At 46.4% G+C, this 15834-nt stretch overlaps 1 protein-coding gene across 8 annotated transcripts in view; it reads right to left on the bottom strand.

Annotated features, from left to right (window-relative positions):
* The window catches only part of EBF1 (EBF transcription factor 1), a 266220-nt gene that overhangs the window by 248999 nt on the left and 1387 nt on the right, over positions 1 to 15834 (bottom strand). For all 8 annotated transcript variants that reach the window (XM_086851244.1, XM_086851238.1, XM_086851243.1 and 5 more), the window contains exons 2-5: positions 14802 to 14958; positions 14454 to 14517; positions 14243 to 14298; positions 5073 to 5146 (exon numbers count right to left, since the gene is read on the bottom strand). In XM_086851244.1, the coding sequence (XP_086707370.1) occupies positions 5073 to 5146; positions 14243 to 14298; positions 14454 to 14517; positions 14802 to 14958 (351 nt within the window). The remainder of the gene's footprint in view (positions 1 to 5072; positions 5147 to 14242; positions 14299 to 14453; positions 14518 to 14801; positions 14959 to 15834) is intronic.

Below are 15834 nucleotides of genomic sequence, written 5' to 3'. Positions count from 1 at the left end.
GCTTCAAGGCAACTATTCAGGGCTGAAACTTTTCACAGTTAACACATGTGCGGTATCTTCATTTCGGTGGAAGTTACATTGTTTGGGATTGCCAAAAAAAACTGCTTAATTTTACAGCACAATACCACAATTGATCCACCAGAAAATGCCAGAGCCTTGGCACCCTGAAAGTATTAAAATTTAGGAAGGAATAAAATATGCTGTAGGTAAATAGTCATGGGGACGTTCGGGGACTTTTTTGCCTATAAAAGGACTTGTCATTGGAGTGCAGCTAGAATGTGTGGGGTGAGAAAATTTACCCACAAACAAGGCAATAAAAACTGCTAATCATTTTTAAATGATTAAAATGTAATTAGAAACAGAGTTGGCACAAGTTAAGACAATGCAGTTCTTGTGACTGAAGCGAATCAGGGCTAGTCCTGACATTCTCCCAGCAGACTGGAGGGACACAAATTGCCACACTTACTCAGGCAAGCAAAGGTTCCCAGGCTCCCAGCACAAGATGTGCCAATACCACCATCCACACACCACCAGACCCAGAGGCTGGCACCTTCCCAGGGCATTAACCCAGAGGGAGAGGCAGACACGGGGGCCTGGGGACAGGGACACCTCGGTCTCACCTCCTGCCACAAGTGAGATGGAGTCAGGCACTGACCAGTGGGGACAACCCATCTTTGAGATGTTTTGCTGCTCCTAAGGTGGCCCCTTAATTGGGGTGCCTTCCCAAAAGTGCACCCCAATAACCCCAAGTGATAGTAGGAGACCTCACTCCTTGACCACAATCTGAGGGTGATGTGGAAGGGCTGCATGGCTCACACATCCCACCATCTGGTGGCTCTCTGGCAAGAAAGGAGGCCCTGAATGTTCCTTCATGATCTAGAGAATTATATTTTAAAATTTAGTTTTTGCCTTTTGTGCTCTTTCCCCCTGCCCCCCAGCAACAGCAGAATTGGAGGCCTCTTCACTCTAGTCTTTCTATGCAAAGAATTAAAACATCAAGCAGATCTTGAGTTTCAGACCTGGTTAAAAGTGCTTTTAATTCAATTTCCCTCAAAAGCTTTGGCTTTTAGTGCCTACTTAGCACTTGGAAATAAGTTCCTAAATATTCAGCACCCTTTCTCCTTTCCCTGAAAGAATTTTAAAATTCCCAGGAGCTTCTCCAAACCACTCAGAAACCCTCCAGCTCCCAGCAAGGCTCTGTGCAAGAGCAGGGAACACCAGTTCCGTGCAGCCAGGAGGACAAGGAGTGGTCTTTGTTGTTCTTCCATGACACTTTTCCCTGGGTGGGACCAGGAGCCACAGCTCAGACAATGCCACGTTGGCCCACGAGAATTGATTTATTTTTTTTTGTGGGGTTTGCTTGTTTTTGAAACAAGTAGTCCTTGGTATTAACACAACCTCCCAACATTTCCAGCTCCTGCACCTCACGGTTGTTGTCACCCTCATGGCTCATTCCCGAGCCCCTCACCATCCCTATCCTGCTCTTCCCCAGGCTACCACCACCCCCAGATTTTATTGCTGCCTTTCTCCTCACTCCAACCCTCTGGGGACCTGCTGCTCTCCTGTCTTCTTGCTCCCCATCCTCCTCCTCCCTTCCATGTGCCTGGGGATCCCTGCCCGGGCCTAGGGGACGAGGCCTCCTGAGGCCTCCGTGCCGCCCCAAGGCCTCCCTTGCCATGCCCTCCCTGGCGCGGTGGCCGGAGCGCTCCCGGTGCAGGAGCCCTGCTTTGTGCATCCTGGGGACAATGAACAATGAGGAATTAGGGGCCCGTGGCACGTGGCCAGCACCAAGGCGACTTTGGCTGCCAGGCCCCAACAAGTCGCCAGAGAAGCTGGGAGGGAGATTTTGCACAAGGTCCCAGCGAGGTGGGATCCCTCCAGTGATGCCATCAGCCCCAAACAGGCTCCTCACCCTGGAGCAGTGGAGGTGCAGGACCCCCTTGCCAAAACAGCTGTAAGATCTTATTTTACACAGACAAAACCCATATTTTACTCCAACCTCATTCTCAGAAATCACTGAACCATTTTAGCTGAAACTTTCCAAAGAAAGTCAGCCTGAGGCTGACACCCTGCAAAGGATATTTCAGCCAGAACAGTTTAAGTTTGGCAAAGCTGTAAGCCACTGAAGGTTTCATAATGGAAATTGTTGAGGCAATATTAACTATAGATGTCCCTCCCCATGCTGCCTACAATACTAATAAATTCCACTGAGGTTGTGAATTCTCCCCAGCTATTAACATTTTCACCAACAGTGTAGATTTTTATATCTGACAAAACACAATGAAATCCTTTGAAATAAACAGCTACCTGGAGCAAACCTCAGCTTCGCTCTCCTACCACAGCCAGGACTCTCTTATACATTTGAATTCTTTGTCTCCTCTGTGCCGTAGCTGTAGTACACTATAAATACCCAGCTTTGTCACATAAATGCAAAGTTTTATTGTGCAGTTAGCCTTGATAGAAAGCACTGCTGAAAGTTGTTTAGAAATTAAATATCTAAAACAAGCTATTTTAAAATACAGAGCCCTCACTATTTCATGTCTGAAATGAAGAAATTTCATCTTAGGGAGAGCAAGCTGTCTTTCACACCATATGGCTAATGGTAGTGCATAGCAATTAGCTGGGCTGATTAATGGGGAACAGACTCTAATTTTATGCTTATAATTGAGGCTGCATTTGCACCCCTGGTGCAAATTCAGCACATCCCAACTTCCACTTACAACAGGCAAGAAATCAAGAGAAACAGAATGGTGTGGAGAGAGAATTTTTCCCCTCCTAGACCCCTAAAGAGCATCAGATTTGCAATTTAAAAGCGTGTTAGCAGCACAATAGATGACAGATTTGTGCAATAGGGTCAAGCGGCCTGGTAAACAAACAGCACCCTCTTACACACGTATGGGCAGCAAAGGAAATGGGAAATATCTAATATGAGCTGTAAGAAATTTGAATGTGTCTCCCTCACCCCATCAGGAACACAACATTTGCCTACTACAGTCAGTTTGGGTTTTTTCCACCCCTCCACCTTATGGCCATGAAACACAAAGCAAGGACTAGCAGTAAATAAACAGGAGGAGAAAGCTTCTGAGCCAGTGAATTTTAAGAACAAAGAAAGTGAAAAGTGCTTTAATAAAGGGAATGACTGTGCATCTTTCCACATTCCCAGAGCAGAGATAATTTTGTCTCCGTCAAAGTGTATTGAATGGCTATAAATCTGTGATGTAGGCATTTGGTCTTCTGGTTAAAACTCAGCCCACCATATGAAGTTTTAATTTACTTCTTACACTTTATGTTTCTGAAGTATCTGAAAGGAAATTAATTCATTAAAGTAGTTGATTCTGGCTCAGTGAGTTATTCCTACCACCAAACCTTGCTGGTTAAGGATCAGGAGGACACATCACCCAGGACTAATGGCAGATTCAGACCCTGACACTGCAGGCACTTGAACATGTGCTTAATTTTATTCAAGTGCCCAGTCCCACCATTTTACTGCTCTGCTACAGGAGAAAAGTAAAAAGCACTTGAGTCTTATCAGGTCAGGGGCCTCCTTTAATATTTCCATGAATTGTTCCTAGCTAGGTATCTAGTGTGAAAGTCATGCTAATTGGGCCAATGAATTTTAGGACAATTACAAGTTGTCAACATGACTGGGATTCCATTTGGAAAGGCAGAAGTGTCCCGGAACCCTCAGCAAAGCAACGAGGCTCAGGCACCTCTTGGAGCTGCTGATTGTTCTGGAGCTGCAAACCAATGTCTTTGGTTTCCTGGAAGAAGCCAAACCCACTGAAGGAAGCAGCCTAGAAAAGCACGACATGAAAACTCTAATCCCCCAAAATCCTGCTGCAAGGAAGAATTTGAGGGGGAGCTGTGCAACGTTTCACCCAAGCTGGCAGAGCAAAAAGAGCAACTCCTTCTCTGCTTTCATCATGGCGTGCTACCCTCCCCTAGCAGGGTTTCAGCAGGAGGAGCTGTCAGTGGAGGACAAAACATGCAGATCCCAAGAATTTTTTTTTTTAAAAAATTAAAAAAAAAAAAAAAATCATCAACCAGCAGAGAAGTTTCCATCTGAGTATTTTGTCAAAGACTCTCCCCTGCCAGGAAACCCTCATCCAAGTTTATTCTTTTAGAAGTGGGTACTAGTTTTTACCCTCAAGTTACTCCTTTTTAGTAAATGTGTTTTGTAAAAGTTACAACGCATGCAATGGCATTTTTACAGTCTTAAAACAACTGATTGTAACAATGAGCTTATGCAAGAACGCCTCGTCTTCCACCAGGGAATTATTTTCTGCCATCGAATAACACGTAACAAATGATTTTTTCAGACATGCAAAAAACACCCACTAACTTTAATGAGACTGAGAGGTCAAACTCTCTGAGGTGGCAAAGGGCTCTGTGGTAAAAAGGAAGTAGAGGAGGCTTCACCTACTTCAACCAGCCAGAACAGAGAAGGAAGCAGCTGCAGAAGTTTGGGGGAGAAGATATTTGACTGAATTAAAGTCACCAATCCCAGGCAGGGCAAGAGAGCACTGGGCAGAGCCAATTCTGCATGGGGAAGTTTAAAGAAAATCAAGAAGACGACATCTTTTGCACAGAGAAGCTTCAGCTGCTCCGCTCTGGCCAAGTGGGGACCCCACGTGAGCGGCAACCAGGACAAAAGAACCTCCTGACCTCACTCCTTAATGCACATCCAGGAAAAAAACATAAAAACAAACAAACAAAAAATACTATTTTGTCATTTTGCCGAGGAGTTTTTGTTGGGAATTGGGGACAGAGACGTTTATTGCTACAAGACTATAATAGACTGTTAATTTCGGTGAGGAGACCTTTTGTGGGCTACAGTGTCTAAATGAAAACCAGCAGCATTCTGTTAAGAATAACTCTTTATAAATAATTGAAAACTAGTGTGACGACTGAGACCTTGCTGCTAATTACACACACCGAACTGTGTTATTTTGGGATTGTTTAATGCAAGAAAGATAAATTTAAGTCCGAAAATAGCTGTAGGTTCAACCTAGATTTTGGGAGACAGATTCATCTTCTCATCACTAATTAACTGGAAGAGGGGTATTTCTTACCTGCACATTATTTCATGCGTGAGCAGAACTCGGCACATTTCTGGGTTCTTGTCTTGGCCTTCATATACTATCGCCTAGAAATAAAACAAATTCTTAGTTGTACATAAAGTTGAGCTTGGAGAAAATCAAAACACGTCATGGTAAGCAAAGGCTCAGTGAGTTTCAAACCACAGCTCAGGCTAAAGAGACCTGGCATCTCCACCAAACCTGCTCCAAGACCTGCAGTTGTAAAACAACACAAGCTGAGTACAGCTAAATTCCCTCCTCTCTGTTGCACATCTCTCCAGCGGTGTGTAGGATGGGGTTTTTTAGTAGTCAAGACAACCACAATTTTCTTTTCAATTCAGAATAAAATATAAACCTAATAGCATTAAAAGGAAGAGGAGGGGGAAAAAAAAAAAAAAAAGAAAGAAAAAAAAAAAAAAACAGAAAGGCTTGGTATACTTTGGGTCCTATTCATTAAAAAAAAAAGACAGAAAAGAGAGAGCTCATGCATTTTTAATTACAAAAGCTGCACAGCCCAGGCATTTTCTTGGTAGCTCCTGAGAAAGCGCCTGGGCCTGATTCTTCCCTTGAACCTCCCGATCCAGCGCTTTCCAGAGAGCACCTCCGGAGCTACAGGGATATAAATAAGTGAGGAGAAGGCCCTACCAGAGCAGAGGAGACCAAAACAAACAGAGGATCAACCAGCTTGAGAAATTTGACTCTGAGACAGCGCAGGGAGAATCCTTTAAGCTAAAGCTGTGGAAAGGCAGCGTGTTCACATTTCAAGAGTCTACGTTTGCTCCCACCAGCAGCACGGGATCGGCGTTACACACCAACTGGGTTAGTGGGCACAGCCCCTGCGGGACAGGATCTCCATCTCAGCCCCACAGAGTCATGTTCTCCAGCCACCCCTGCCCCAAGGGTGCAAAACAAGAGTGGAGCTTCCTTTGCAACAGCATCTTTTGCTGGCACTGAGGTTTCTCAATCTTTTAGGGTGGCACTCCAGAGCTGGGATCGGAGCCGCAGCCTTGGAGGGATGAGCACCCCTGCATCTGAGCATCAGCACTACCCTTGAGCTGGGTGTGACCTTCCCAGCCCAGAATTTAAAACAAGAAATGGGGGGGAAAAAACTCAGCAGGTAAAATGACATCTGAGATGGGTCTCCCTGGAGCTAATGATAAAATAGAGACTGAAATTTAAGAAGAGTGCTCCGTGGATGAAACACATTTTAAGGAACGAGATCAAATTGAAATGGAAGCGTGGAAAATACTGACAAAAAAGTGAGTTACCTTAATATAGAACTGCTTTTCTAGTCCTTGCAAATGAAACCCATGAAGGGTAAGAGGTGTGGTACTTCCAGAAGGGGCACAGATCTCAAGGCACACAAATCTGAAGAAGCACGCACTGACTCTTACACAATTTAAAAGGCAACATGCAATATTAATATTATGCATTATAAAATTACTTAATAATTCCATAAATAATAACAGGAATGTGCCTGTGTTACCTTTGGTAGTTTTAATATTTTAACTTCTGCTTTACTATGGGCCTTCTTCTAAAACCTGAGAGCCCCAGAGCTGGTGTTTTATAGCTGATAAAACAGAGGCTGCCACTAATTGTCACGAATGGGCCCAGAGTCTCACCTGGCTTCTGCCCCCTCATTTCCACCAGTGAGGCACAACAGCTGTGAACCCAGCACTGGGATTAAGGGGATGCACAGAAAGTTCCCCCAGCACAGACACCAGCAACCCCCTGGCCCCAGCTGGGACCCCCACCTTGAGCTGCTTCCACATCAGTGCCCAAGAGAGATACAGAATGTTTGCAAGAAGCCTTGGAAAATGGAATTACATGTGTTACAGCAGGATGGTGGGACAAATTCAGAATAGCCTCATTCCCAGCATTAAAAGGGGAGATAGGGAGAAGCTTCTTCCAAGCAAAGCCAGAAAAGTGAAGGAACTGGCTGACACCTGGTGGGGTCAGTCAGGGGGACATTGCAAAGACTCCAGAAAACCCCAGATCAGGTTCCACCTGGCAGTGGGACAGGCCAGACAAGGAGGAAGCTCATGGCACTACTTGGACTTCATCAACAGTTAAAAAATGATCTCCCTCTGAGAATGCAGAGCAGGAGGGGAAAGAGCAGATCTACTTCTGAGGCCTTTAGTGGGGACAAACACCTCCAGACAATCACAGTGTGACATGGGAGGAGAGGGCTGCTGGACTCAGCTCGTTCTTCTCATACTTCCAAATATTAAAATAAATTTACCCAGGATGGGTTAGCTTGTTGCCAGTGGAGCCAAGGAAGTGCTAGAAACGACAAACCAGAACACAAAATTTACTTTCCTTTTTCCCCCTGCCCTCTGTCCTCCTCTCCCCTTCCTGCTGCTGTGCTTACTTAACCTCCAGGTAGCTGCTTAAGTAACTCAACTAAATAGCAATAATGAACGGACAGAGTCAACACTGTGGTACATAATCACCTTGTCTGTTGTGCTTAGCATCAGTGATCCCTCCTTTTACGTGCATGACATTCTTCTGCCTCCCTCCAGGTTAAGGATTTGCTTCTCACTTTATTTGCATTCAATTATGGAAGTTGCACCCGTGCACATTTTGTTTTCTCCGCGTCAAACGCAGCCCCTCTCGCCCACCCTATTCCTGCAGGAATTTCTAGGAAATTCTGGGAAGCAGGAGGATGCTCTGGGCTCATTTCTGAGAAGTTCATCCCCATCTCCCCACTCCTGCATCCCAATTTACTTGTGTGAAGCACCAATTCTTTGCCCCCATGAATGGCTGCCCGAGAGCCCTGCAGATACTCGACCGCCTCGCAAACCGTGCCGCTCTGAAGCATTAATTCTACAATTAGTTTCAAAAAGGAAACAGGAACTGCTAAAGTTTCAGATCGTTAGAGCTGCCAGAAGTATTTTTACAGGAAGGGTCTACTACGTTACTGTTGTGAAAATGTTTAACTCTCGGGTTTGAAAAGCTACTCTTTTTAACAAAAATATCTTGACTTTTTTAATAAATTATGCGGTTTTTAAGTTCAGGCTTTGAAACCAGGAGGTTGTGTCGGGGTTCCCTGTCGCACTAACGTGGTCGTGATTTTGTCAAATAGGGATCACATTAATGAGAGACAAAGTGAAAGTTACAGTGCATAATCTTAGACCACAGCAGAGCTAAAAATAAGCCTGCAGATACACATCAGAGTTGCACAACAAAACACCGGCAAAGGAAATGCAAAATTATAGACTTTGTTTTTTTTCTTTTTGTTTACTTCATGTTGTTTTAACTCGCTGGTGTTTCATAAGCACTTGAAAATAGCGTTTCTTCTCCTGAACAACTTAAAACATTTCCCCACAAAATTTATCTTCCATTTTACTCACCCAAGTAACCCTCCTGCAAGAAGTCCCAGTGAGTAACAATCACTCATGCACAAACGGACTTCAAAATCAGGCCCCGAAAAATTAGTGTTAAAAATATAAGACTTCCTCACTTCTATTTAAATAAAGCTGCATTTAAAGTTAAATCAAATTCAATTCACTGCTTAACAGCAAATAAAAATTACTACATTGAGCACATCACAGTCAAGTACGTCCAAAAATTGACCTAAACTTTTCAGCGACAGATTCATTATTAAAAAAAAATAAGAACAAATAAAAAATTAAAAGGAAGGAATGCGATATAAAAGTCAAGGCTACAGTTCTCATTAAATCTACTTTTTGCCCCCAATAGACGCAGTAGGATAAAGCAATAAAAGAATTGACAAACAAGCTGGAAAAATACAGAGACAGATTTTGTCCTTAACCATTCCTGAATAAATCCAGATTTATGCTGGTACAAGTGAGGGCAGAATCGTCTCGTGGTGTCAGTTTGCCAGTCAAGCAATCCTGCTTTCAGAACTGGACGAAAAACAATCTTGAAGGAATGAGATCATGGTCATTATATTACTCAGTTATGTCATGGCCTTGATTTTAAAAGAGTAAGAGAAGGAGAGAAATCACCAACGTGCATCTAAATCCACTTGCTTTCAGATTCCATCTGCCTCACAAAACAAAGTATGTCCCTTACAAAAATAAAAGAGAAGGGAAAACTCATTAAAATTAGGGTCTTTTCCAAAACAGAACTAAAATGATTTGGAATGACGTTTACAGCCGTACACACAGGGAGAAAATAAAATCCTGGCCCCACCGAATTCAATAGGCGCTTTGCAATTGACTTCAGATGGGCCAGAATTTCACCCAGAGAGGATTAGGCTTGTATCCACTATATATCTACAGAGAAAATACTGTGAATTACATTTGTTTGGCTTTGAATCCTTAACCCTCAATTACCCGAGGTTTTACCCCTTCCCCAGGCAAAACCTCGACTCATCCCAGGGAGGTTTATCCCGGACAAGCAGCGCGGAGCTGGTCCCAGGGCGAGGACAGGGAGTTCTTGCTCTGCCTCTCCACGCACAATTCAGAAGCATCTAATTATTTTATCCAGTCTCCCTCTGCCTTTGATTCACAGCCTGCTTATCGACGTATTCACACAAATTAAATAAATTTATCTCTCCTAATATGTTCATTTTTAATGGTTTTCAAACATTCACATGGAAACAGCTCTAGCGTAAATATCCCAGAACAAATGGCTGTATATTATACAGGAGGGAGCAGTTGGGCTGCCAGACTGGGAATGCACCAGGCCATCTGGCTCAGGCAGTCTCTCCAAAATCCTCAGCTTTGTTTTCACCCTCAGACTCCAAACAACACATTTTCCACTGTGATGAGTTTACATTTTCCCAAACACAGGTCCTGATCATGCATGCAAATTCCAAACTTCTCCATTCCTCTCTGTACAAGAAAATTAAAATCACCTGCGCTTCTGACATCTCACCAAAGGCACAAGAAAGCTGCTAAAATCTGGCGCAATGTAAACTTTCCCCGTCACAGGGGTTAGGTTTTGTTTTATGTTTGTGTGAAATTTCTCCGAGTCTGCTGAGGCTCCTCTGAACTTATTGATAACATTTTTTTTTCCCATGCGTGTAGCTGCCAGAGAAGGGCCACACCATGCACAGAATAGAGCTGATCAAATATCTGCAGACATCAGAGAATGACAGACAAGTCAACAGAAAAACCATTTGCATCCAGAGTTATAGCTCTGAAAAAAAAATCCAAATATAAACAGGGTTTAAGTCTGAAGGAAGGATTTTTGACTCATGAGGGCTCCCAGCAATAGACAATAGCCATCGAGCAAAACTTATGATTGTTAAGATGCCTGAGCCATATTAGCATCCGTTATATCTTATGGATGAGAACGGCTGAAGGAAAAATGGGTGGGGAACAAGTATTTCAGATTTATTTCCTCCATCTTTCCTTATAGTGAAATAGCTCAACTTTATGAAAATACAGCCAAAGAAATAGAAGGCATCTCTTCTCCATAAACATATTAAAATCCTTTGACTTGCCTAAAAACTCCAGTTATATTAGAGCAGATATATTTCACGTTCTGCAGGCAAATTCAAAATGCATCATTGTTAGAGGCAGATCTTCTGCGGGAGGAGCTGCTGCTGTACGGAAAGCAACAGCTATAAAGTTTGGGGTCCTACAGGGTTTTGAGCGCATTAGGAATGTGATCCTGACATAAAATGAGGTGCCAGTATAACATAAAAGAAAATTTAATTAAGCCAGTATTGACACCGAATGTTGTTGCCTGAACTGGGAAGAACTTCTCCGCCACAGGAATGATTTGTGTGTCACATTTACAGTTTTTAAGTGACGGGGACCCGTTTCAGAAACTTAGCGAGACCCCAAAAGCCACGTAATTCCCATTTGACCCAGCGCTTCTCCGGGGCCACCACCAAAGGCCAAGCACGATACCCCAAACACAGCCCAAAATGATGTGCTCTGAGACCAATCCTGGCTGGGTTTCCCGTCTGGAAGTCCCCCAGCCCCGGTTCCCAAGGAGCGCGTGCAGCCCGAGCTGCTGTTTGGGGCAGTGCGTGCACAGCTCATCCCACAGCCCAGCTCTGCCCTGGATGCAGCTCCCAACACAACTCTTGGCTGCCTCAGTGCCACTCTCCAGCCCCACTTCCCATCCTGCTCCACAGCTGACAGAGAAACACGCACGCACCAGGACACGGAGATCCCTCTGTTCCACCCAGGACACAACTCTTGCTACGAGTTTCTTAGCTGGGCACAGCCCCACAAACAAATCACTGACTCAGGCAGAGTAGGAACACTCAGGAGCAGGAACATCTCTTTAGTGCACACACAGCCCCCAGCACAGCCAAGCCCTACCTACTGCTAGAACACATGCTGCTAATGGGACATTCACATTAAATCTCTGAGCAGCACCGAAATCCAGGTCTGATTTGCAGAAGGGCTTTTATTTAATCTTACCTAACTTAATAATCCGCAAGCGTACAAAACCTCACAATTTGTAACCGTGACACAAAGAGAATATATTTAAATCTGATGTGTCCGTATTAAATAATAATAATAATAAAAAAATTAATATTAAAAAAAAAAAAAGCCACAGATACTTTCCTGTATGATCTGGGGAACCTAACTCATTCAAGCTTTGCTTCTGTGGGATTTTTAATTTGCCACCAGAAACCTCAGAGTAGCTGTAATTTCAGTCTGGGAATTCACAATTATCGAGTGTGTGAATGTGTGTGTGTGAGGACTGAGCAGACACTTGCCAGCTGAAATGTGTACGCTTCTGCAACAGTTTCATTTAAAAGTAATCATTTCATTATCCAATTTGTTCTGAGCGTCATGCATTAAAATACTACACCTTCAAGTAGACTGACAATATATATTTAACTTTCATTAAAAATTAAAGAATTTTCAGACAGTCTTTGCAATATTTAATTACAGTTTGATGATTTGAAAGTTACTTGAGAATCTTCTATATAATTCACTGTCATAAAATATAAATGATATATTCAACATTTGGGTGAGCTTCTGTCATGTGTTGTACTTCACTTCCTAATAAGCATTCAGTAACCGACGCGATCCCAACTCTGAAATAATTTCACTTTTAAAAAGAAAGAATTAAAAAAAGGAGAAGAAGGAGAATTTACTGTCCAGCCCCCGAAAAAATTCGGAGCGGCACATGCCACAGTTTTGACATGACAATGCCCTATTTTTCATAAGCAATTACAGTCATGCCTAAAGAAACTACAGACATGTAATTAATATGTAAGCAAACATGTTTGCATCTAAAACAGCATTTTGCTCCCCGTTTTCTAAGCTAAGCTCAGAGAGCTTTTGTTCTAAAATCCTCGCTTTCTCAACCGCACTGCACTTTTCCCAAAATCTGTAATTTGTACTAACTTTGTTTTTCTAAGATTTCCTGAAATCAGACAAGATTTTTTTTTTTTCCCCCTCCTCCTTCTTCATTGTGAACGTGCTTTAAAGCTACACGGTAGGTTTTACAAATAAACTGTATCTCGGGGGGTTTTTTCCCCCTTTCTCTCCAAAACCCTCTGATGACTTGATAATAATGAGAGACCAAGAGGTCAAACAGTGCCTTAGGATGAACTCTTCATATGCAAGATGCCTTTGTTAAGAAAATTATTTTGAATCCACTGCTCTCCATGAGTTCAGGGCTCTGTTTTCAACAGGATTATGATCAGAGGCTTCTGCATTTCCGTAACGATAGGAAAGCTGTTTAAAGATAATATTTATTGATTCTCTCTCTCACACGATCTACACTGAAATACATACGCTCCAAAAGGACTAAAAAGAGTTCCTATATCAGGAAGATTTAGTTACTTTTAACACAAACTAACCAATTTGTGACTGAAAACCAGGGAATGACAGCAAACGCTTTCCAGGATTTTTTTATGAAGGAGTATATGTTGCTGCTGTTTTAATTCCTGCAGTGGATGGACTCTGTTTGGAAGTGTACAGTATAACAGAGTTCAGATGCACAGTGGATTGTCTAGTAAAATTCACCCAAGTTCCTCTTTTCTTTTTTTTTTTTTTCTTTTTTTTTTCCTTTTTTTTTTTTTTTACTGTTGAAAGACAGTCTTCAATGGCAGGAAAAGATGTTTTGGGACCATCAAAGAGAGTTTTGTAAAACAAACTCAGCCCTTAGAGCTTTATGTTTTGCTGTAGAAAAGAAACCCGAATACAAGCCAAGAGTTTCGTCCCTGCAGACAACATACAAGGACTGACATTTCCTAGCGGTACAAAAAAAACCTTAATGTTTTCCTTAAATAAAATTTAAGAATTTTCTTTAACAAGTAAAACAGATTAGGAGGGGAAGAAACATATTTTAAGGATGAAAAGGCTCAAAAGCGATAGTAACTATTTAAAAGAAACGTATTCTAAGAGAAAAATATTCTGACAGGAGCAGAAGAAAAAGCTAGAGTAACAATTTTAAAAGGAAAAAAAAAAATAAATAAAGGAGAGAGAATCGATTTGCTCAGATATCCCCTTTGTAAAAATACTGGTTCTAAACAGGAAAGTATTTTTTACAGGTAGGTACGCACGTTATTACTCTGTTTGGGAGGCTAAAGAACAGGCTTAAAATGAGGATTAATCCACTGACAAGCCCTGCTGCCCTCCCCGAGTCCGACACCGAGCTCGCCGCTGCCCGCGCCGCGATTCTGGGTTCTGTTCCGACACACAAACGTGTCGCGATAGAGCCGCTCCTCCTGCAGCCAGCGCGGCCGGAGCGACACAGCCAGCGCCTTGTGCCGGCCGCGCTCGGGGGCTGGAGGTTAATTCTTATTAATTAAGCGGCAAAACCAGCCCTGTCTGGGACGGCTGGAGGGCTGCCCGTATTTTTCTCCCGCAGCCCAGCGGCGGGCAGGGTCCCGCGGGGACCCCCGGGCTCCCCGCAGCCCGCTCGGCGGCCGGAGCGGCAGCGCGGCCGTGCCCGCCGGAGGCTGCGGCCCCGGCCCGGCCCCGGCCCCGGCGGGCAGAGCGGCCCCGGCGGGCAGAGCGGGCAGAGCGGCCCCGGCCCGGCCCCGGCCCCGGCCCCGGCGGGCAGAGCGGGCAGAGCGGCCCCGGCCCGGCCCGGCCCCGGCGGGCAGAGCGGGCAGAGCGGCCCCGGCCCGGCCCCGGCCCCGGCCCCGGCGGGCAGAGCGGGCAGAGCGGGCAGAGCGGGCAGAGCGGCCCCGCCGCGGGGGCGGGTTTCGCCTCCCGGGGCCGCCCCGACGGCTGCCACCCCCTGCCCGCCGGCCGCCCCGCAGCACCCACCTGCTTGGTCATGGAGTCGATGAGTCGCACGTAGAAATCCTGCTCCGTCCTGATCCCTGAAACAAGGCAGAGGTGTGAGGAGCGGAGCGGGGCTCGCCCGAGGGCTCGGGGGAGCGGAGGGGAAGCGGGGGAACCCGGGCGCTGCTGGGCTCGGCAGCCGCGGGGGCGGCGGGGGGCGATGGGGCCGAGCCCGGGGGCTCCCAGCCCTTACCATTGCTGTAGAGCAGCTGCAGGCGGTAGTGGATCCCGTTGTTGGTCTTTTCGCTGTTGGCTTCCTGCAGTCAAAGACGACACGGGAGGCCGGAGGGAAAAGGAAAAAAGGTATCAATGAAGCTTCTCCATCACTCGCACGCCGGGTGTCCCCGGGGTTGGATGGGGCAGCTCTCAGCCCTCTCCCCTGCCCCGGGCATGGCGAGGGATGAGGGAACACCGCCTCCCCGTGTGCCCTCCGGGACAGGGGAAGGCTCCCGGGACGAGCCGGTGTCGCGGCCCCGGGGGAGCGGAGCGGGGAGGGCCCCGGAGAGGCGGCCGGGCTCCCACGGGGCCGCAGGGCACTCACCTTCTCCTTCTCCACGAAGCCCACGAAGGCGGTGCGCTCGATCTCCACGGGCTGCCCCTGCCGGTCGTACAGAGCCAGGACGAAGTGGAAAAAGTTGGACTTCCTCAGGTTGGAAGGCGGCTGCTTCTCGAAGTGAGCCCGGGCCAGACCCACTCCGCTGGGACCAGAGACACGCGGGTTAGCGGCAGCTCCGACGAGGCGGCCTCACGTCCCCCCCCAGCCGCCTCCCCGGGCCGTGCCTTCCCCCGCCGGGACCCGGCTGGGCCCCCCCGGGGCAGAGCATCCCTCCGTCCCCCGGGCCGCCCGGGGCTTTTCCCTCCGGGCACGGAGAAAAACTCAAGCTCCGAACCCCGCGGAGCCCCGAGCCCATCGCGTCCTGCGGCGAGCCCGGAGCCCCCCGCAGCCCCCCCAGCCCGGCCCCGGTACCCAGCAGCCCTCCCCGGGGGCCGTGCCCGCCCGCAGCCGGCCCCGCATGGCGGGGGAGCCGCGCTCAGAGCCGCCGGCGCTTTGCCCCGCGGAGCAGCATCGGTCCTGCCACTTCTCAAACTCGGCTCGGAGCTGTCACACCAGCGCCCATGTGCCTTATCTTGTGCCTTTCCTCCCGCGCCGGAGCGGTGGGTAAACACCGAGCCCAGGAGACAACTTCAAATATTTCAGGGTTGTCCCTGCAGAAACTTTCCCTTCCTTAGAGGGCTCCAAAGGGAGGGGTGCGGGGCGAGGTGGGAGACACCGGGAGATGTCAACATTAAACTGATGCCGGATGATGCCGGCTCCAGGGCTCAAGCTGCGAATCCAGCATCAGGGTTTGGTTCGTGTTTAGGTTTATTTTTTTTCGCGGGGAAAAGGACGGGGAAGAAGGAGAAATAAGCGAGAAAACGAGGCTGGGCCAAACCCGTCTTCTGCTTGGAGGGATTTCTTTTTAAAAATCTGAGATAAGTGGCAGTGGTTTTACAAAGAGACTTCAAATTAAATTTCTTCTGGAGTACGCTTTGCAAACTCCCTTCTTATCGGAGGAGAAGAAGGGGAGCTGCTG

This window comes from Cyanistes caeruleus, chromosome 15 (genome assembly GCF_971803275.1).
Source record: "Cyanistes caeruleus chromosome 15, bCyaCae1.hap1.1, whole genome shotgun sequence".
NCBI lineage: Eukaryota > Metazoa > Chordata > Aves > Passeriformes > Paridae > Cyanistes > Cyanistes caeruleus.
This window is presented reverse-complemented; position numbering and strand designations above follow the sequence as displayed.